At 37.0% G+C, this 22,685-nt stretch overlaps 1 protein-coding gene across 1 annotated transcript in view; it reads left to right on the forward strand.

Moving 5' to 3' along the window:
* STK3 (serine/threonine kinase 3) overlaps positions 1-22,685 on the forward strand; it is a 137,758-nt gene that overhangs the window by 67,133 nt on the left and 47,940 nt on the right. Inside the window, exons 8-10 of the mRNA XM_082319584.1 lie at positions 939-1,064; positions 11,893-12,085; positions 21,740-21,915. Coding sequence (XP_082175710.1) covers positions 939-1,064; positions 11,893-12,085; positions 21,740-21,915 — 495 coding nt within the window. The remainder of the gene's footprint in view (positions 1-938; positions 1,065-11,892; positions 12,086-21,739; positions 21,916-22,685) is intronic.

The raw sequence follows: 22,685 nt of genomic DNA on the forward strand, positions 1-22,685 counted from the left end.
TAGACAGCAAAATGAACGTAAATGGTATTGTGCACATGTCGTCTTAAAGGAAGAAGTGGTGTTTTAAACGACTTTGAATTAAAAATTAATCTTCCTGATAAAAGTAATATATTTTTTTGCTTGTTCCACATTTCAGCATTATAGATCAAGAAATGTTTTATGACATATAAAGTACAGGTCTGTTGAAGTAGGCAGCTATAGTTGCTCTGCTTATAGCCACTAATTTATGCTGTCAGTTTGTTAAGATTAATTAAATTCTGTAACTGAATATCTGAAAAAGTTTGTTTTTCTATGTCAGACAATCACCACTCTATTTATTTACTACTTACTGCACGTTTCCTTTAGACAACTATATCCTTAACTATAAAACAGTTGTTATATGATTACATTTCCCAAGGCTTGTGGTTATTTAAAATCTTAGTTATGAAGCAGCTAAAAGATATTGTATGTTATATATGTATATGTGTATAAGGGGGCCTACAAGAAGGCCGGAGAGGGACTTTTTACAAGGGCACATAGTGATAGGAGAAGAGGTGGTGGCTTTAAACAGAAAGAGGGTAGACTTCGATTAGATATAAGGACGAAATTCTTCACTACAAGGGTGGTGAGGCACTGGAACAGGTTACCCAGAGAAGTTGTGGATGCCCCATCATGGGAAGTGTTCAAGGCCAGGTTGGATGGGGCTTTGAGCAACCTGGTCTGGTGGAAAGTGTCTCTGCCCATGGCAAGGGGGTTGGAACCAGAGGATCTTTAAGGTCCCTTCCAACCCAAACCATTCTATGATTCTATGTTGTGTTAGTGTATATTTTAATCATTGTGTAATGTAAAATACTATTTATCACTGAAATGCGTGGTGTTGAATAATACTTGTAATTACATCTGAAGCATAACTATTGTAATGATATTATGTAATTTAATGATTTTTTTTTTTCCCCTAGCATACATTTATTAAGAATGCCAAGCCAGTTTCAATTTTAAGGGACCTGATCACTGAAGCTATGGAGATAAAGGCAAAGCGACATGAGGAACAACAGAGAGAACTAGAAGAGGAGGAAGAAAATTCGGTGTGTACCTTTTTTCCTATAACTATTTGTACTTTATAGATAAGTTGCTGTTTTTCTCCTATGAGAAGAAGTAGAAACATTTGTGTTCAAATACTTTTCTTTACCAGGTTTCTACCTAGTTTTTAGCCTATGAGCGATGACTATTCCATGAGATGTCCTAGTAACAAGTTTTTCTAGGAGGTGGGAAAAGAAACCATGTCAACTTCAGCTGTTCAGACTAACATTAAAAAAAAAAAAAACAAAACAAACCACCATAAGTGTTACGGTTAGACTTTCACATATGGGCTTCTAGACAAGTGCTTTAATTTTCAGTTCAGGGCACTTAGGGTTTTTTTTTGTTTGTTTGTTTGTAAAGTCTAATATGCAGAATGGTTGTGATGAAGCACAGCGAGTAGTGATAACAATATGGTTTCAATCAAGTTGCACCTATAAAGTGAAAATGGCGACAGCATTTCATTCTTCAGATGACATTGTCAGCATATGTTTGAGGAGAGAAGCAGGTCGTGTGATAAATAGGTTGCATTTAGCGTTGTTTGGCAATGTTAGGAGTAAGTCAGTGTTCCTGGCATTATTACTCTCCCTACGTGATTTATTTTAGGGCAGTCTTGTGCAATCCAGCAGTATGTGCTTCAAAGAATTGTATTGCCACACATGCAATGTGAGCCAAGGTCATTCAGGAATAACACACAGAGAAGATGGAGGCTGGAACGTTAGTAGAAATCTTACAGCTTTGAGCAAACAGAGAAGCACAGTGCAGTAATGCAGTCTGCCTTATCCCAAACTGAAGAATCCTTGTTATGTGTTACAGAGTGTTAGGTGATGATCTATATATAGGAATACTTTTCAAGCAGATTCTGTGGAGTGTTTTGTATCCCAACAGACAGTATGATCTTTTGTTTGCTGGATGTTCTTCTGTTCTAGGAGTATTGATAGCTTGTGTTTATAAAGATGGCTTACGCTGGATTACATATGCTTAGTCAGTAATAAAACAGGCAGGGGAGACTGGGATTTTTTTTTTTACATTAGGAAATGTTGCCTTTGTGGAGATATGGGACTTGACATGCAGAGTTGATGTTTGTGACTTGATATATTGAATAGTTGAGCTCTGAAGAGACTGACTTATTACCGACATAAAAACCTAATGTCTTTACTAGCATGCTTTCTTCCCTATTATTGCATTCTGAGCTGTAGACCTCAAACACTTGGGCGTTGTTGATGTCTTTTTCATTAACCCAAAATTAGGTATGACATCTAATTACTTAGTCTGAGGTTCAAATGCGGAATCAAATTGCCAGACAGTGGTGAAACAATCCATGCCAGCTCAGTATGTGGTGTACACCTTCCCTCTCCCACTACTGGGTGGAAGGGTGCAACACAAGTTTGGTCCACCTCGAGTGAAGAACCATTTAGCAACTACACTTCCTTCCCCCCACCCCCACCCCCCAATTAGTTTGTGTTTAGTATAAGGGAACCTCAAATCCAGGATTGGGGCAGGAATCTGTTATTTGTGTTACCATTGCAGTAGATGGGAATTTTGCCATGTACTTTCGTGGTGCAGTCAGAAAACAGGTTATGACTTAAAAAGACAGTGAGACTCTGCTTGTCACTAAGTGTGAAAGATAGGTGCCTCAAATCTGAAAACAACAGAAGTATATTTGGTTAGCAGGGCTGATAGAGCAGAATCACAGAATGGTTGAGGTTGGAAGGGACCACTGGAGGCCATCTGGTCTAACCCACCGACTCAAGCTACCTAGAGCTGATTGCCCAGGACCATGTCCAGACAGCTTTTACGTATCTCCAAGGCGGGAAACTCCACAACCTCCACCGGCGGCTTGTGCCAATGTTCGGTCACCCTCACAGTGAAAAAGTGTTTCCTGATGTTCAGAGGGAACCTCCTGTGTTTCAGTCTGTGCCCATTGCCTTTGGTCCTGTCACTGGGCACCACTGAAAAGAGCCTGGCTCCATCTTCTTTGTACCTTTCCTTCAGATATTTGTACACATTGAGGTCTCCCATGAGCTCAGGTCTCCCCAGGCTGTACAGTCCCAGCTCTCTCAGCCTCTCCTCACAGGAGAGATGCTCCAGGGGATAACTAGTTAAGACTTTAAGATGACAAATAAGCAAGAAGGATGAGAGAGTCTGGATGAAAACTTTAGCAGTATGGACATTTTGAAAAGAAGGGTATGTTTTTTAGGGCAAGCCCACTGTACTTCTGTACTTGTAAAAGACTTCAGAATTATTTAAAAAAATAATAAAATACATTGAACGTGCACATTATGCTCTACAGTATCCTTGGAGTTAATTATTGGAGTTCTTTTAGAAGTTGTTTTATCATCCTTAGTAATTTGATGTCTTGTACTCCTTTTTAGTTTTCTATGGTGATGCTGACTTACAGGCTATAATTGATTAGCTAAAATTAATAGATAATACCGAATGATATTTGCAGGAGATGTTGAGAGAGATGGATCCTGGATATTGAGTGCATAATATATTGCATTTGGACGTAATTACATAAGCCTTTGTGGTTGCATGTTTGAGCTAAGCAGTTTGCTTCATCAGCAAGATAAGCTGGCTGCGTCTATGGGTCTATTTTAATGCAAAGTAAACTTTGTGAAGGATGGACTTAAAGTGACACTGAAGGTAGGCCGAATACAAAGCATAAAAGAGATTAATGCAAACTATCCCTTAATATTTTAGAGCATAAGAAGAGAAGTTTAAGTTCAAGTGAGTGGTTACTGCATATTGCTAAGGGGTGTTAGCTGCTTGAACTACACATTCTAACTCTACTTAACGGGTTATTGTAATTGTTTTTCTTTGGGGAAAACACGTACGGATTAACCTTTCTAATCTTATGTCTCTTTTGTTTGCTGTGAGAGGGGTCCGGTAGTAGGATAGGCTACACCAATAGTCTGTAGTCAAATTCATTGTGGGCTAAGGTAAGTCAGGCTGTCTTACATTTACTACAGACCTATGTGCGTTTGAAGCAACAGTAATTCAGAGGATGTGTTTGTAACACCATGGTAAGGTGATTGAGAGTTTAACTGTAGTTCTCTAGCAAAGGCCAGCTTTGCTCATGGCAAAGAAAATGGATATTTTTTTAAAAATAGTTTGTGTCATTCTTGTAAACTTCAGCAGGGGGAAGGAATAGATCTCTTGGAGCTTGGGGGAAGTTCCACATGTAGAGCCCATGTGCAAAGATAAGAAGTTGATATGCCACTTGTAGGTGGAGCAAACAAAAGGGAAGTACTAGCAGGTGCTGCTGGCGAAGTGGGAAGTGGTGCTTGTCAGTGTGATAATTTCATGGTTTTTATCCTGGTCATGGATAGATAAATTTCATGACTCCTGGAGATTATTCTGGAGAGGTTTTGTGCCTTTTTATCCCTTTAGCTCCATCAGCTTTATCGAAGGAAGACTATAAGCCACCATGTATTTACTAGTGAAAAAATGTCTTGTAATGGACAAGAGGGTGTCCAGCTATTTTTGCTGTAAGGTTTATATTGAACAGTTAAACTTTTTCAAAAGTTTGTTGTCATAAAAAGATTAAGTAAAAAGGGATTTTTTTTCCTATTTTTAAAAAGATTTTTGTTTATGTTCTTTTATGCTGTTGAGATGTTTTAATTCCCTAAATTTTCATATGGTTTTATGATTCTAAAAAACAATCTGTGATAAGGTTTGTAATTAGGATGATATTTTTACTTTTGTTGAAACTGTTAATGTGATATTTGGTAGTAAGCATGACTTTTGCTATCAGTAAATATATGCCTTTAATAATTTTGCATTGCTTGGTAAGCCTTGAGTGAAAAAAGTTTAGAAATGCTTAGCTTTAATAGAAATAGTGAGGGTACGAGTGAGTGAAATGAAGAATACTGATGGTGAGGAGGAGGGATTTCCTTGTTGACAAATACAGTTTGTCAAAACTCCATGTTTAGTAGTGGCCTATGAATAGCTTTTGTCTTGTCACAACGCAGAACTAATCTTGTTTTGAACTGGTATTAATAATTGTTTGGTTGTAATGCAGACTTCCCATATCTTGCAACTGTATTTCAATGCAGTACGTCATTTTAAGAAATTTCAGATTCACTTGAGAGATGACACCAGCATCTTGTCCAGTTACAGTCACTAAAGATTCTGGTCAGCTAAAAGCACATAACCAGCCAAACTAGGAAACAGCAGGACAAACTGTTACAATTTTTTATTTAATCAGAGAAGTTTTCTGTACCATGTTTCCTGAATTTGTGTTTTTCATGTACTGCATGCTAGAAGGCTCCTGAGCAAACATGTAGGTGTGACTGAGGCCTGAATTAAGTGAAATTCTGGACAGCACAGATTTTCGTTTTTAAAGCGTACTAGGCAGGGATTGATCAATGAACCCACAAGTTATTAAAGGAAACGAGGATAAACTCCAGAAAAATAAAATGAAAGCATTGGAACATTTGTGTTTGTCATTTTAAAAAATACCAAAAAACAAACCCCCCAAAAGCCCCCACTTCAATTTGAAATAATGCTTAATTTCAAAATAAGCTCAAAGATTGTCTTTTCATTTTATTTGGAACTTGTTTGGGGAACTGCCAGAAAAACAATAAACCAATTCTTTTTTTTTTTACGCTTCTGAGTGTTTATTCTTTCCCTTCTGGAAAGGGAAAACACATAATACGAGTACCAGTTTGGTATACTGTAGCGGATGAAGTCAGCAGTCCAGCATCCAAGCATAAAGATAAATAACCATTGCACATTCCTCCTCCTTAGGTACCAGTTTCCACAGAACCCTGAAGAAATATAAAGGGCTGCTTATGCATAGTTTGCATGACTACATGAACATACAGTTCAAATGATAATACAGGTTTTGATAAGCCAACTTGCAACGATGGCAGCAGTTCTAGAAACAGATAATGACAGTCCTTACGTTACCTTGGGTAGTAGTAGTGACAGTAAGTCATGCATGTATTTCATCATATTTAAGTATCTAGAAATGTTTTCAGATTGGAGTCCATGGAATTGGAGTCACTGTTCAGCTGGAAAGTAATAGCCACCTAGCACTTAAATTTTGGAAAATAATACCTTAGCAGTGGATTTTTCCCAATGATATTGCTGTGAAGTTCTCACTGCAGGAGTGTAAAGGCAGACTCAAACCTGGAGAAATGCATATTTAATAACACCTAAAAGCAAGAGCAAATATTGATGTTAGTGTCAAGTAGAGTCTATCAATGTTGAAGTTCTCTCATGGGCAGTGAATTGAGTCCATATACTGTTGAAAAAGAACGATTTCAGTTAACCTGCTGGGGGCTTGAATTTATTCGTCTAAACCCCCAAGAATTTCCTATGTAAAGCATGAGCAGTTGTGCTCATTACTCACTGGTATGTGTTTTGGGACCTATCAAGAAGAAAGGTGCAAAATGTTCGAACTATGATGTTCCTCTTGTTAGGAAACCAGATTTAACCCTAACTGTTGCATTTGAATAAGTTTTTATAGCTTTAATTCCCTCTTAAAGCCATGTATTTATTGTAATGGGCACTCAGGTTATATCTGAAAGTAGAATGGAGAGGAGTGGGTGGGTTTGGAGAATTAATCGGATGCAAAGGTTTCACAACTGTGTGCTTAATCTTCAGGATCGATTCAGGTTGTTTTCCTTCGGGTGAGGAAGAGTCGCATCCCTAAAATTAATTCTTGTTTTTCATTTTTACCATTTTCTGTGAATATTTTATAGTATCGGAAGTTGTCAATTTAAAATATTTTTTTCTGTTCAAACCTTCGTATTATACAGCTGTAAATAAATGGCCAGGTTGAATACAGTCTTCACGTCTGTATCCTTCCAGAGAGATGTAATATCATTACAAATAGTGTGCTCTGAATTGATTTTATGCCTATTACGAGAGCTGCTCATGTGATGAGAATGCCTTCTGACAAACTGACATGTTTTGATAGGTGCTGAGGTAATTGTACAGATTTTTTTAATTAAGCAAAAATTGCAAGTGGTGTATTCTACAGAAGGTTAATCCCAATATCAAAGTTTAAATGTTAGTTTAGGCAGTACTAAACATGACCAATTTCTTCTCTCGTGCATTTTCTGAAGTGTGATGTGAATTGGATGCTGAGGCTGGGCAGCTGTATTACGGGAATGTAAAGTAACTCGTTGCCTGGCAGCTCTCAGGAAACATGTCTAAATATTTATTTCTGTGGATCTTTAAAGGAATGAGCTAACAAGCAGCTCTTCCTGTATGTTTTCTTTTACATTTTAATGTCTCTATTTATGAGAGAAATGCTTAATTATTTTAGAATATTCAAACAAGGAATTACTGCTTCAGTACTCCATTTTTGTTTTTCTTAGACACGTAGTGGTTGACAACTATCAACAACTTATCCAACCATCAATAATCAGTTATTCCTACATGTAGGCTTATTTATTCATTCATACAAAAGTTTCTTTGTTTAATCATATATTAATTATGAGAAATTGGCATCTTTCTTTTGAGACCTTACGAAATAATTGCTGTAATTATTCCTTTATATTTTTACAATATTTATTTAGTTCTTTTAAAGGAACTAGTGAGTCATTTGAGTTATTCTGTATTTTAAATCTGATACACTAGGCTGTATTTTTCTGAAGGCTTTTATATTTACAAACACATGAAAGATGCAGGAAAGTATGTATATGATATATCTATGTATCCGTATAAAGATCTAAATATGTAACTTTGCATGTCAAACAGTGTTAAAACTTTCTGTTTTCATAGTAGTTTTCCTTTAAGTCAAAGAACACTTGACATGTGCTAATTAAATTTGATTGCAGTCTTTTAAGTGTCCTGGAGTTAGAAATATGTAAAGATACTTTGTCAAGTGAAATATAGCTACCCAATGGGCATAAACAGCTTTTTCAGAGCATATTGTTAAAATCCACGGCAATTTAGAGCCAGAAACCAATTATAGGAAGAGTAAACATAGGGAGGTAATTGTGAGCAGCAGGTCATCGTTACTAGGTGTATCAATTAGAAGGAGGTAGAAAACAAACTTAAATGCTGTTTCGTGATATATATCTATTGAATTTGATGGGATTTGAGTGTGTGCTGAAAGTTAAGTCTTTACCTGTTTTTCTGATGGGTTTAAACTTAAATGCATGCTCAGTATTAAGTACGTACTCAGGTTGTAGTTGGGCTTTGTACACATTAGGAACTTTTACAAAATCCTTGTTCTTGACCAAACTGTATTATGTGTTTATGTAGCTACTACAGTGCTTTTACAAAAAGATAGCTGTGACTACAGCCACATTTTTCAAAGGTGATGATGAGGTGTTAATAGTAAATGAAATTATTTTACAGGATACTAAATTTTGCCAGCATGTAAATCTTGCTTTAATGTATTGCAGCCTAGTTAGCTGTCTCTGGTGCCCTCTAGTGTTCTTTTTACATGCACAAACTATAGTTAAAGAGATTTTAAAGGCAAGCTGCTGTATTTGCTTGTCTTTAGTTTTTTCTTTATCAGTCCTCATCCCCTATTTTCCTATGAATGTTAAAAATGCAACAGAAAAATCCATTAATCTTCATCACCTCAGCTCACTCGCTTCTATCATGATGTAGGCTCAGGTATGATGTGCAAGGCCATCTTTTCTGAGAAACCTTCTCGTGTGATGATGAGATCTTTTATGTTACGAGCATATTTTAAAGTCTTGCCTGTTGTTTCCCCTAAAGTCTCTTTGAATTGGCTGTCCTGATCATCACGTATCTATGATTGCATTTTCATGCTTTAAGGGTTGGTTTTGTTAATCTTCTAACTTATTTTGGTAAATAAGGAGATCCAAACAGTTAGTCCCGTAGGGTTGCGGGCTATTGGCAATGTTTTACTTGTACTTACTTTACGCTGTAATGTTGTTCAGAGTTTCTGTAGTTTATTGTATTTTCTGTAGCATTTCAAGAGATGTTAGTCCTCTCGCTCGTGCGCTGTTTCTGTTGCTGTCTACTGGTGTATCAAGCCCCTATCAAATACAAGTTTCGTGCTTATTACTTGTACACAAGAGAACAGCAAAGAGTTTAATTCCAGAGTTAGCTGGTTTTATTGCTTGATTCTTGGATCTGTTTTCATAAACAGTATGAGAACATGACACTTCAGCTTTAATACCTTATATTTTTTTCCTGGTTAAAATTGAGAGTGTGTTTGTTTTTATTTAATGAGTGGGTTTACCTTTTTTAACAACAGATCAGAAGTTCTACATTAATATTTACAAACTGTAAAGCATGAATCAGAATTTGTACAACAGAATCACTTTCATCTCTCCTGTAAATGTGCACTTAGATGACTTGGATCCACTGGATATTTTTATAAAATTACTTTTTCAGATCTAGTATAGTCTACATATTAGCTAAATCTCATATTTGTGAGAAATACTGGAATGGTAGTTCTGGGAGCAATCTGGCTTAACCCACAAAATTTAATTATTTTGGGGCAGGCACAGCCTCCCTCCCAATTTATATTGCCCTCTCTCTCTCAGTACATCATTCCTGATCTAGGGAAAACACTGTTGATCAAAATTGTCATGTATCGCCCTTTTTGGGACAACTATTCTTTTAGTACCAAGGTGGGCTTTTGTGATCCTTAGTCTTCTAGGTACTAGAAGATAACTGTTCTCTTTGCTGAGAGATAAGAGTAAGATAAAGGCTTTTGACACTCTTACGCTGGAAAATGAAATGCTAGTCTTTGGAACAAATCCAGTGACTTGATTTGACTGAAGAAATAAAATATCAATGTTTTTAATGAAGCAGAAGATATGAAAATGGTCACTTAGGACTCCATTTCATACTTGTTCTTATTGTTAGCCATCACTTTTTTTCCACTAACTTCTAAAATAAAACTTTTAAGCCTCAGGAAAGTGTTTGATTCATTTCTGATTTCGGTTTTAGTAAGTTTAGAACCATATGCACTGCAAGTGGATATTAATATTAGTCAAACAAATCTGTAAATCAAATATAACTGTGCCTTAAGCTCAGACATTTGCCTGCCTGTACATCAGAGATGCCACATTTGTAGTGCTTAATAGGAGAACTAGCAGTACGTTGTAAGTCAGTTTTGCATTGTATTGCAGTAGTGAAAGAAGCACTTGGAAATAATAACTTAGTTGTTCGGGCACTTTTAAAATGCAATGCAAAAAGACACTTTTGGACTTTACTTTCTGAGTACCCTTGTTAGAAAGGGAAAAATATAACTTGTAAAAACCACTGGGGTTAGCAAGAATGTTGGGGGGGGGGGGGGGGGGGGAAGTGTAAAGAAAATTAAAGTTGCCACCAGGAGGAGCAGTACTAAAATATTCTCATTTATTCACTGGCACAGTCCTCTAGCGCTGTCGCTGTAAACTGTCTGTATCTTTGGGAATATCATAGTTTTTTTTAAGGGTAGGGTACTAAATATAGTGTTTTAGGATGCAACTAAAAAAAGCCAGAAAGAACGCAAATGAAGAACTTTAATATTTTTACAAAGTATAATCCGGAAAAGAATGATTCTTTTGACATTTGAAACTTTAATCACGGATTTAGATCTGTGTCCTGGTTTCAGTACGTTATGCTGTTAGCCAGACTCTCTGAATCAAAATTAGGTCTATTTTTGTGTCTCTTAGTTGAAACGTAATAGACTAATTTTCAGGAGCTGGTGTATTGGTATTGCTACTAACTACAATTCTCAGTATCTGCTCAGACCAGCCGTTAGAGAGCAGGCACTCAGGCAGTGTAGCTGGCTCGTGCACTTAGGTCTATACTAGAGGCAAATTGTCTGCTGCCTCAGGGAATAACAGGAAAGGAAAGGAACAAGTTCAGTAAGAAACAGAAAGTGCCAGACCTTGTAGGGTTTGGGGGCTTGGGTGGGTTTTTTTTAGTTTTGTTTTGGTTTTTTTTGTTGTTGTTGGTTTTGTTTGTTTGGGGGTGGTGTTTTGTTTTGTTTTCCCCTTGGGTAATAGCTTTTACTCATATAGAAAATGTGTATAGTCCCTCACATTATTCCTGAAATGCTGTGATGTTGTGCATATAATCTAAATCAGACTTTGGAAACGAGTGGGATTTCCCATTAATGTTTTCAAATACTGGTATTCCATGTGAATTTTGTAATTCATTAACTGGATTGCCATTAGTTCTCTGTTTCACATTCCTGGCCCATTATTGTCACTGATTCAAAATGCTATTGTATCTTGTCATGATATTAGCTCCCCCACCCACTTAGTAGTTAAGTGTCTGCTCTACAGGTATTTTTCTACATAGTATCAACATTCTGCTTGCTCTTGTGACAGAGGTTTTTAAAGAGAACTAAATACTTGAAGTAAGCCAAGTTGATATTTCTGTTTCTGCAGTGGACTTTGAAAACTATTTTGGAGGATTGTTTAATACCTAAATTGAATGGGTGCCTGTCATCTGGGTGCTGTGTGTAATGTAAGATGCTGGGCATGATATTTAGTTAAGGGTGATCAGCACAAATCCTTGCTGATAGTTCATTGCACAACAACCAAATCACTTTCTATAAAATGTGCTACTGATTTTGGAACCCAAGGAGGTATAATGGGTCATGAAAATCGCCGAGATACTCAAAACTGGCTGCTGATGAAAAGTGAGTGTGCGGGCCACATTTCTGGTGTATCCATCCTGCTGTACATCTGTGAGAAAGAAAGCTTATATTCTTCCTTTATAGGGAACATTTTTTATTTTGTAATTTCTTTTAAAGTTTTAAACCTGGAAGTCTAGCAGTACAACTAGGTCATGTGAAGATATAAAAACTAATGAATGAGCATCTAAATCATTGCTTCTTAACTTTGGGTTTTTTTTAAAATGATCTGCTGCATTCTGACAAATGTTTCTTCATAGGACGAAGATGAGCTGGACTCTCACACCATGGTGAAGACCAGTTCAGAGAGTGCTGGTACCATGAGGGCCACAAGCACGATGAGTGAAGGCGCTCAGACAATGATTGAACACAACAGTACTATGTTAGAATCAGACTTGGGGACTATGGTAATAAACAGCGATGATGATGAAGAGGAAGATGGGACCATGAAAAGTATGTTGTTAATTTACTTTTCTTTTAATAATGTTTTCTCTTACTGCATGAGGACGTTGTATCATCAGTGGCTTTTACGTGTCAAGTTCTGTGGTTAAAACAGGAGAAGGGGTATTTGTGTCCCTAAGTGCTTTCTATAGTTTGTGGAGAAAAAGGTGACTATAGTGGGAGATTCAAAGCAGAAGCCTGGTTTTGGTTCTTTGCTAAGTCTCTCTGGAGGACTCTAAGATTAGCCTTCTGTGAATTCTCCCTTCTACTGCTTGTCTCTTGCTTTTCGTCTCATCTCTCACATACATTTGGACCAGTTCCTTGGAGCTAAACTGAAGCGATGTGATTATGTGAGAAGCTGCTGCTTGAATGTCAGTGGTCCTGGGAACTTGTCATGACTTTCCATGGGTTCAGCAATCAGTACACATCTTGCTGCAAAATTGTTTTGTAACTCATGATCAATTAGCAGATTTTTATTTTATAATTGAGTGTTATTATTTGAACATATGTTGGAATGTAATTCAATAATGCTTGATTTAAGGGAATGATCAAAAATAGTTGAAACCTAAGTATAAAGTCCAAATTGACTTCAGCAGCATGTGAGAGAGTACCTAACAAATAAAAAAAAATTTGCAAATGTTTTAAAGTATAAAATTGTAACTTACACTGAAATATGCATAAATACGTATTTGTTAACTATTTAACTTATGTACCTACATATTCATGTGCTCATTATTTGGCTGAAGAGTACTGCAGAATGAGGCCCACAGACTTTAATAGAATTATTTGCTTGAATGGGCAGCATCAGTAGATGAATCTAACTCAAGCTGTAGGTGCCTGATTTCATGAGGCACAATGTGATGTTTAACTCCAGGCAACTGTTTGCGGGAGGGGGAGGTAATAAATAAAACTAATGTCTCAAGAGTGGAAATCAGTGCCAAATAAATAACTTTGTTGAATGCTTTATAGCAAACATAAAGTTGTATTTGTGTTTGCGCATATACACCTGATGTAATTTGTGCAAGGCAGGAATATGTTTTCTCTGCGGTTTAATGTGCAGCAAATTGGAAGGAAGGGGAGGTTTTGTTGATTTTATTTTTTGGGGTGGGGGGAGGGTTGTTGTGGTTTGTTTTGGTAATTTGTTTTTTGTTGTTGTTGTTTTTTTTTTTCTCTTCCCTTCCCCTAGTGTTCTCAGCAATAAGATAGTAAACATACCTGTTGGTTGGTGATTAGTTTAAGCAGGATGATTCACCTCAGGAAAACACTCAGTATGTGCTTTAATTTGTTTTCCTGCTGAAACGAGTATTTGCCTATTAAGCTGTGAGGCTAATGGAGGGTTAGTACAAGCAGTCTCAAACTCATCAATTTCAACAAGTTAAGGAAAAAATGAGTGATGCCAAAAAAAAAAAAAAAAAAAAAGACGTTACAAGCAAATTTGAAGCAAATTTGGAGTAAAGGATAATTAAGTAATTCCTAGGGTAGAAGAAGTATTATGAAGAAGGGTTTAGTGTGGCCTTTCAAGTCACTTGAGGCTTAATAACTATCCGTGCAGTTTTTATATGTGCAGAGAGGAAATACCTGTTAGTATGCCAAACAGACCAAAAAAAGTGTCATTAGGTTTGCACTGCAATCTCTTAGTCGTGTCCTGTTTGTCTGCTATGTTGCTGGAGACACTGATTTTAAAATGTACTCTTAGGTTCCATTTTTAATTGATTCCAGTAAGAATCTGTTAGAAAGGGAATTACCTTTCTATACCTTGGCATTTAGTCAGTATAATTCTTAAGCCCATTATTCCTTCTTGTCAAACAAGAATATATAATCTTTGGGACAGCATGTTTCCCCCCCCCCCCCCCCCCCATAGGCGACTGTCTTGAGACCTGTAACTCCAGCAAAGGAAAGCCAGCAAACTGGAGGTAGCCTGATGGCAAGTGATGGTTTCATCATTCAGCTGGCAAGTGACAGGTTCAGTTCCAGCACTTACTTGCTGAACTTTCCTGTATTTTGCATTAGACACCCATTGATTAAAAACTAGAAATAATTCAAGAATGGGGCCTCCACATCTCTCAGCTGAAAATAAATATGTCATGTCCACCATAGCTGGTCCTTCTCTGGTTCTGTGATTCATGTGCTATTGGCTGAAACAGGAGCAATAGCAAATGTCCTGAATAAACGTCACCAGGAAGGGACATGCAAATCCTTGCTCTCCCTGAGAGGCAGACAGAGATTCTGTGCTGCTTTGTGCTTGACAAAAACACAAGATTTTGGAGGTTGGTTGCTTTTTCCAATGTACGTTTATAGGCAAGGTGGGCACTTTCCAGATGTTTGTGTGATTTCATTATAATAAATCAGAACAGGTAGCTTAAAGGTACTCTTTGATACTTCTGAATAATAGGACATTGCAAGCAAGAAGCTTGGAGAAATAAACTTAGTTAACTAGGGAAGAGGGCTTTCATTTCCTTCCTAGAGACACAAAATATTTATGACAAACTTTTTTTTTTAATTGCTCTTGTGTTTAGTTTCACGTTTTGTTTCCTTCTGCCTTTTGTCTCCCTGCTCAAGGACAAAATAAGAAACAATAATAAGTTTTTATTTATAAGTGCCCATGCTTAGAGGCCTCTGGGAGCCATGACAGAAAATAACTAAAACCATATTTTTTTCACAAATAGGGAATTGTGCCCAGATAAAATTGGGATTTGGAACAAAAAGAGGCCTGTCATCCTGCCCCAACATACAATATACAGCCTAGCAATAAATAACATTTATGCCTTCTTGCTTAGTATGCCTGTGCGTGCTCTGAGCAGAGACTATGTACCTAGAAGGAGGGAAGAAAACGCAGAATACAGAGAGGTGGGAGGACAGAGCTTAACTTTAGGAGGTTTAATGTGGAGTGGAAGAAAGAGTGGGATTGATGGAAGGTAGTACTACTTTTGTTCAGCTGCTTGGATTGTATTTAATTTCATGTAGGAGCTTTTTCATATCTCAGTTCAGAGACCAGTATTCAGACCAGCTTCCCCGCATCTCCTTTGCAGCTTTTCGGCAAGGCTTAGTGTTCGGGCTTTCTGGTTCACCAAGAGTACTTCTGATTGTTCTCCTTTCTACTTTTCATTAACACACACCCCCTCTACCCTCCCTTTTTTTTCCCCCTGTTAAATTTATATTTGCCATCTGCTTTGGGCTGGATAGTTCATGGTTGGTAATGAATATATTAGAAGAGGACAGTGAACTAATGAAGTGGCGTTTGACAGATAGAATATAGAAAAGCGGTCAGGTTTTTGTTTTATTACTTTTTGCCCTATAAGACATGGAATATTTTAGGTTTAGTCAATATAATTCTTAAACGCTTTTCCTTCTTATCAAACAGAAGAATATAATCTTTGGGGCAGCAGCCTTCCTTTCCCCCCCTCCTCCCCCATAGGTGACTGTCTTGAGACCTGTAACTCCAGTGAAGGAAAGCCAGTGAACTGGAGGTAGCCTGATGGCAAGCGATGGTTTCATTGTTCAGCTGGCAAGTGACAGGTTTGGTTCTAGCACTTACTCACTGAACTTTCTTGTGTTATTGTATTACGAGATCCTTGATTACAGCGGGACATGCACCACGCTGTAGAACTTACATTTTGAAAGGAGAATTCATGAGTCGGTTTTATTTATTATTTTTAGTGATTTCAGTCCATCCAGTGTAAGAGATTGTGCCATACTGTAAGTTGGTTTCCACTGTAATAGGAGGTGGATGCTTGGGTAGCTCTGAGTTATGCTTCGTAACTTTTAGGAAGACCTAAGTCCTACAGCTGTTTTTTCAACTGAAAAGCAAAAGCTACTATGTGTTTTATAACAACCTATGACCCATGTCCTACAGGAATTCAGCAAGGAAGCTTAATTATGGGCTGGTTTCAGTGGTGTTGTGACACAGGCATTGATATTTCATGGATGTAATTTTGTTCAAGCATGTTTACTGTGCCCACGTTAAGACAGTTTGCTCGATGCTGTATGCAAGTGTACTAGTACTTTACTCCTCTATATATAGAAAGAGATGATAGGCATTTCCAAGCGTATTCCAGTCCTTGAGCTCTCTCCTGTGATTGGTAATAAAGTTGTTCATTTATGCCACTAGTAGTAGTATCTTTTATAAATGGGAATTTTTTTTCAAAGAAAAACATCATGTTGGCAATTCTGCTTCAAGAGCTGTTGCAAAATGCTAGCTTAACATGAATTTTCTTTGTTTTGCTGAAAACAGAAATAAAGTATAACTCAGCTGGAATGAACTAATGGGTTTATAATAGTAGTGTCATTGAGTATTTTCTTCTTCTTCTCCAGAAGGTGGAAAAATAGAACAAAAGTTATTAAAGCAGTTTTACAAGTCTCATTCTCAGGAAGCAAAGCAATGTTTTGTACAGGAAACTTTTCCCCATTGAAAAGCCTTTAAATTTGAGTTCATAGTCCTTCAAAAAGTCTGTGAAGGCTTCAGCTGATTGAAAAATATGTTGATTTTCCATTTAAATGCCAGTTGCAATTATTTCTGATAAATAGGTATATTACAAAATACTGAACGAGGCCTGAATTTGAGTAAAGACTTGGGTGCATAACTCACTGCGGTGGGAAAACTGCGAACTCTGTAACCACTTTGTTACACAGCTCTCTGCAGTCAAACATTTCTTGGATACATCGTTTGGTAGACTCCCAGCTGCTCTGGCCTAAGGAACTGGTGATCTAGTTTCTGCTGATGCTTCCTTGCCATTCAGAAACTAAGTAGGCTGACCACTCGTTCTCTGAGGTGGTTGTCTAGTAGGCATGTATTAGCAGCAGAACTCACCCACTCCTAAAATACAGTCACAATTTCTGCTTAAAATATGGGTGAAGGAGGTGGCTGTGGTAACTTTCTACATGGTAGTTAAGTGCGTTTGCCCGGAGACTGAGGTCAAAATTCCAGTCTGTCTTCAACCTTATTGTTTTCAAAGCGCCTGTCTCCCATTTCCCAGGAGATTTACTGCCACTGTGTTGTAGGCCACCTTGTGCGGTGAGAAAGTAGTGGTAGGAATGTATGAAATATAAAGCCTAAGTAGTATATGTTGTTGTATAAGCTGTTGTAGCTTTTGTAGTAGAGGTGATAGTCCAAAGAAGGCTAAAAGCTGATTGTAATATTGCTTCTCACTCTAATAGTGACAAAGCAGTATATTTTGAGGGAATAAAGACACTGTCAGGATCTTCACAGAAACACTGCAGACAGGAGAGCCTGATCCCCTTCAACTTCGTTGAAGAGGCAGCAGCTGGAAATGTTTCTCAATGAAGTGGCATATGGAGATCTCCAGGATGGGGAAGGCTGTGGAAGCTTGTGACTTTGGCAAAAGAAGGAAAGCTTTCCTCTGTAGATTTGCAGCTGCAGAAGAGGTCCAGTGCCCTGGTAGTAACAGAGCAAGAGAAAGACTAGAGAATTCCCATAGGAAATTGTAAAAAACCCAGAAACCCCCAAACAAACAAACAAAATACCACCACCTGCCCCCTCCCAGGAAATTGTAGTGGGAGACTCCCTTCTGTAGGAGCTGGATGCCCTTATCTGCTGACCTTACTTGCTACCTAGGAAAAGTTATTCTTTGCCCAGGGCCCAGTGTCACAACATTGAAAGACTGCCAGGTCTCGTCCAGGCCTTAGACTACTGTCTCCTGCTGCCCATCCATGTGGGCACATGCCAATGATACTGCCAGAGGAGACCTTGAGAGTGACCTCAAGAGTAACTCCAGGGTTATGAGGATGTTCTTGGTCATGATGGTGAAGGGAAAGCCTTGGAGGAGTGGATGGGTCCTATGGGTCAACACTTGGTTGCGCCTCTGGTGTTGTTGACAGAGGTTTGACTTTTATGACCATGGGGCCCTCTGAGGATCAGATGTCTCCTGCTGTGGAGAGAAGGGTTCCACCTGACAAAGTAAGACAAGAGTATTTTTTTGCCAACAAGCTGGCCCTGAGTTAGCCAGACCAGCATGGGGGAATGTATATGTGGCTCAGCCCAATATAGAGTATAAATATTTAACAACTAACAGCAGAATTTTTAAACGGATTTAAAATCAACTTAATATTAATATAATACTTTTCTCTTGGAAATACATCTCTACAAAAGCATTTTTCTTTATAGATTACATCAATTGAATTTGATCAAAACATGCATTAGAATGGATCGTGCATTCCTTCTTATTTTGAAATGCGTGTTTAGAATTATTTATTTTAGCTATGATATGTTTTTGAAATAGTGTAGTAGAGTTGGTGTTATGTCATTGCCTCATTCATTTTATCCAGCATACTTTTTTTTTGGAAGAAATTCTCTTATGTAACTATTTGAGGATATCCCCATCAGCTGTATTCCTGTCAGGGGTATTGCTGAGGTATAATGTATGTTTTCAGTGCCCATAGGGGTCTCTGAGTTCCTTGGCTTGCCAGCAATTTCTCAGACTGCTGCTTTTATTGTGGGCAAGTATAGGGATGATAAAAGAGACTGTTATTCTTAAATGTTGAAACTGTGGCAAACATTTTTAAACCTGATCACCTCTTGTTGAAGAGCAAAGAAAAATGAGAACTGGAAAATCCAGATCCTCCTAGGATGGAACAGCCTGTTGCACAACAGGTTTTCAGTGCAAGTGTGGAGTGATACTGTTTGTGCTGCAGATTTTTCATGGCAAATATATAGCTTGTGTAAAAAGTAACTTACTGGCTAGTTGAGTGAATTAATTGTCCTTAAAGGAATCTTTATATATTTTTTATTTATTTATATTTCTTTGTTCTTGAAAGACAGTTGACAAGATACCATTACTCTGTTGTTCATGAAAGTTAGAAAAACTGCTTTCAGAGCAAAATGATCTTCTAATAACCTTACATTTTGCAAAAAAAAAAAAAAGTGCAACCTACATCAGTTTAGTCTGGCATAAAGAGCCTGAGTGTTTTGTAACGTCGATACAAAAGAGGCAGGAGCCTTCATAGGGCCTTTAAACTAGTAGGTGTCAACCTATCCCATTTTTCATGAAATATTAACTAAACTTGTTTGTGTTAGGTTAGCTAGAGATCTAAGAAAGTCTCTTTTTTTCATTTAAATATTTGTAAAAATAAAATAAAACCTTAAAAATGAAACTTGAGATAAATCCATCTTTTTTTTTTTTTACATTGGGGGAAAAAACCAAACAAACCTTGAAACACCTCTGGTCTCATCGTTTTGCAGGCATAATATTTCTAGTTTTATGTGTGTTTTTTTTATATTTGCAGTGAAGGTAAGCAGCTCTTGTTCTTTTAAATGGGTTAACTAAGTATACTAACTTGGAATCAGAAGTGAGTTCTAAATTCTTATTTATCAAAACAAATAGAACAAGTCCTCAAAGTGTAAAATATGTTCTTTGCTCATTTTGGAGTAATTTCAGTCCTATTGACCCACTTTCCTTAATATGCATTTGATAGCAAGGAATTTGGAGCGGTTGGTTTGTTTTATGTATGTAGGGAGTCTTCTGTTACATGTATAAGGAAGATATTTATAAATAGCTCTAAAACTTAAGAGCAGTGCTTGGAAAATCTTTAGTCTCCCTCCTTTCAGTTAACAGAAACCACTATCTTACCTGTAATGGGCCAACATTTTGGTACTTAGAGTTTCTAACAGAGACACTGGTAATCTTCTTGTTTATACATATGTCTCAAGGATGAAACATAAGTACAACCATCTCAGCAAAAGAAAATTGCTTGTGAAAGGCCAGCAATGTGGTGTCCTATCTTTTTGGTACAAATAGTTCCAGGGTTTTTGGGCAGTGAACAGCAAGTAATAAAAAGTTTGTATTAAGAAAATGCATTGTATTTCTGTTTTTAATTCCACCTCCTTCATACTACTACCTTCTCTTGGATCTGTTTTTGAAATTTATGCTTTGATAAAGTTGAGAGTCTTCCATTTTTGCCCTTCAGTGCTTATTTCTGTAGTTATTTGGCATCCCTGCTGTTTACTTCTCATCCCTTCCTCAGTCCCAGACTCAAGAGATCCAGAAACCTCATTCAAATGATCTTGAGTTCAGTGGGGGCAAACTTGGGGAGATTCTGGAGAAGAGGTATCTGTTACGCGGTCAGTTAAATTAAACCTAGAGTTTAGTTCACTGAATGTTTTTGTTGTGGTCGTGGTTGTTATTATTTAAAAGATGGTGAGTAGAGATAACTATGATCTGGGATTAGACAAGAATATTAGAAAAGAACATGGCAATAACTGAGAGAAAAATCAGCTAAAAAAAAATGTGAGGAGGAGAAGGTGTGTATGGAAACATGGCAGACTGAATGGAGGAATCATCGCGGAGTTGAAGAGAAGCAACTGGAGTCAAGTGCAGTAAAGCCCAGAGCAAGACAGTAGAAGAACACATTAGAAAAGCCAGAAGAAATCTTACTGGAACAGAATAATGTAGAAAAAGCGGAAGGAAAAGAACAAGTAAATCAACATGATATAAAAGATGGCAGTACAAAAATAAGCATTAATGGAAAAAATAGGCCACTATTAATCATGCAGCAAAATTAGAGTGAATTAAAAGATCTTTAGACGGAGGGAATGGAAAGAGGAAAAAGTAAAGCCAGATAAGAAGATCAGCAAGTCCTAGTGATCATGTTAAACACAGGCTCAAAAGATATTTCCAGTGGTTTACCTTTTCACTTTTTGAAACAAGTAGGTCAAATAAAAATTCCTAATTATTTTATTATGCTTATAATTAAAAAGTATAGTTCTACCTGTTGGTTGTTTTTTGGTGTGTGTGTCCCCCCGGTTATTTGTATCTCTCTTCCTGTTTCATATTTCTCTATGTAGAATGTGTTACACTGCAAGCAAGTACACGTTTCATGAGTCAATGCTACGCAGAATATAGTCTCTGAGGTGACAGTTATGTAGAACTACTAAAGCATTTCTTATGTTTTATTTATTGTTCTATTTAGTAATGAATTTGCTTTGAAATCCCACAAATGAAAACAAATTTCAGTCATTTAACATTGTAGATAATTTTTTTTACATTTAGTTTCATTAAAAGGATAATAGAATGGGAGTTCATGCTGATCTTGATCTGCTTTGTAAAGCTTTTGGAGCTGCACAGATGATGACAAAAATCCTCCAGGGTTTCCACACCATGGAGATAGGGTGCTTTGCAGCCATCTGTAGAGTGTGATCCCATAATTTGCTGAGAATCCTCATTGGCAATGAATTTAATTAAGCAGTATCTAGATATAGTTTGTGTGGTTGTTTTTTGCAAGTTCTTTCTCTAAATAATTTTTAAATCTTTGGTGAAACTGGTGGAATTCTGTTGCTTTCCTACAAGTGCCTATGGACCAGGCCTTGAAGTTACGGGCATTCAGCACCCAAAGGGATGCTTAGCACCTTGTGTTATTCAGTCTTTATAACAACAAATAGATATTGTATGAAGTAACTTCTAGTATTATTTGTGTGTGCAACTCTGAAATGTCTTCAATATTTCTCCACATTATATCTTGCTACAAAAATATCATTTTTCGGCTATGAGCTTTTATGCCAAAGATCCTCAGGGGACAAATAGAGGCTTGCACCACATAAAGATGACTGTATTAGTATCTGTGAAATCCAAGAAGATTAATAAGTGGAGTTTATTTTATAGTGCAGTAAATCTTTAATTTTTAAATAGTTTTAACTTTTTTTTTCTTTCAACTAAGGAAATGCTACTTCACCACAAGTTCAAAGACCTTCTTTCATGGACTACTTTGATAAACAAGATTCCAAGAATAAAAGCCCTGAAAACTGTAATCAGAACACGCATGAACCTTACCACATATCCAAAAACGTTTTCCCTGATAACTGGAAAGTCCCTCAAGATGGAGACTTTGATTTCGTAAGTACATTTTTATTGTTTACTTTCTTGCATGCTGTTTATTTTTTATGTGCCAAAAATAGTTAATCCATTTCTATAACTATGTTAATACAAGTAAAATAAGTAAACTTTCAGGAATACCATCCAATTATCTAACCTTAATGCTTCATGCTGGTTGTTGAAATAAGTACATTTGCTTAACACAGGACCTTTTTAATGGGGAGTGGTATGTGACGTTATGAATATACTTCTTTGTAACTAGTTTTTTTTAAAAGTATTTTTGGTTCTTTATAATTTATGTGTTACAACAACTTTAAAATTTGATCCAGTTCTATTTTAAAAAAATAAATAAATTGCTACAGGTGTGGAATATTGTTGTCACGTTTGCTGAGTATCTTGGCGAAATGATAAGCATTTTAAACTGGATTGGAGCCATTTAATCGTTCTCTTTGGAGGTGGTTAAGATCACCTACTGTTTTGCATAAGCCAGCTTGTTGGTACTATTCCAATAGTGCACATCTGTCTACATAGAATTATTCTATCTAACACCAGTCTGTCTGTTTTAGGGTGGGGTTTTTCCCCCTCCAAATATGTGTAGTTTATTTCTTTTTGCCTATGTTGCAAGTTATAACAGGGGCAAAAAGAAAATGTTCCTAAGTTGTAGGTTGCTCTTAAAGGGAAATAAATAATTACTGTTTCGAGACTTGTAGATAATTATACCTGGTTTTCACCTTTGTTAATTTTTTTAACATGCTTGAATGAAAGAATTTAGTTTATCTGTTGTGGATTAA

The sequence above is a fragment of the Platalea leucorodia genome, assembly GCF_965183815.1.
Source record: "Platalea leucorodia genome assembly, chromosome: 1".
NCBI lineage: Eukaryota > Metazoa > Chordata > Aves > Pelecaniformes > Threskiornithidae > Platalea > Platalea leucorodia.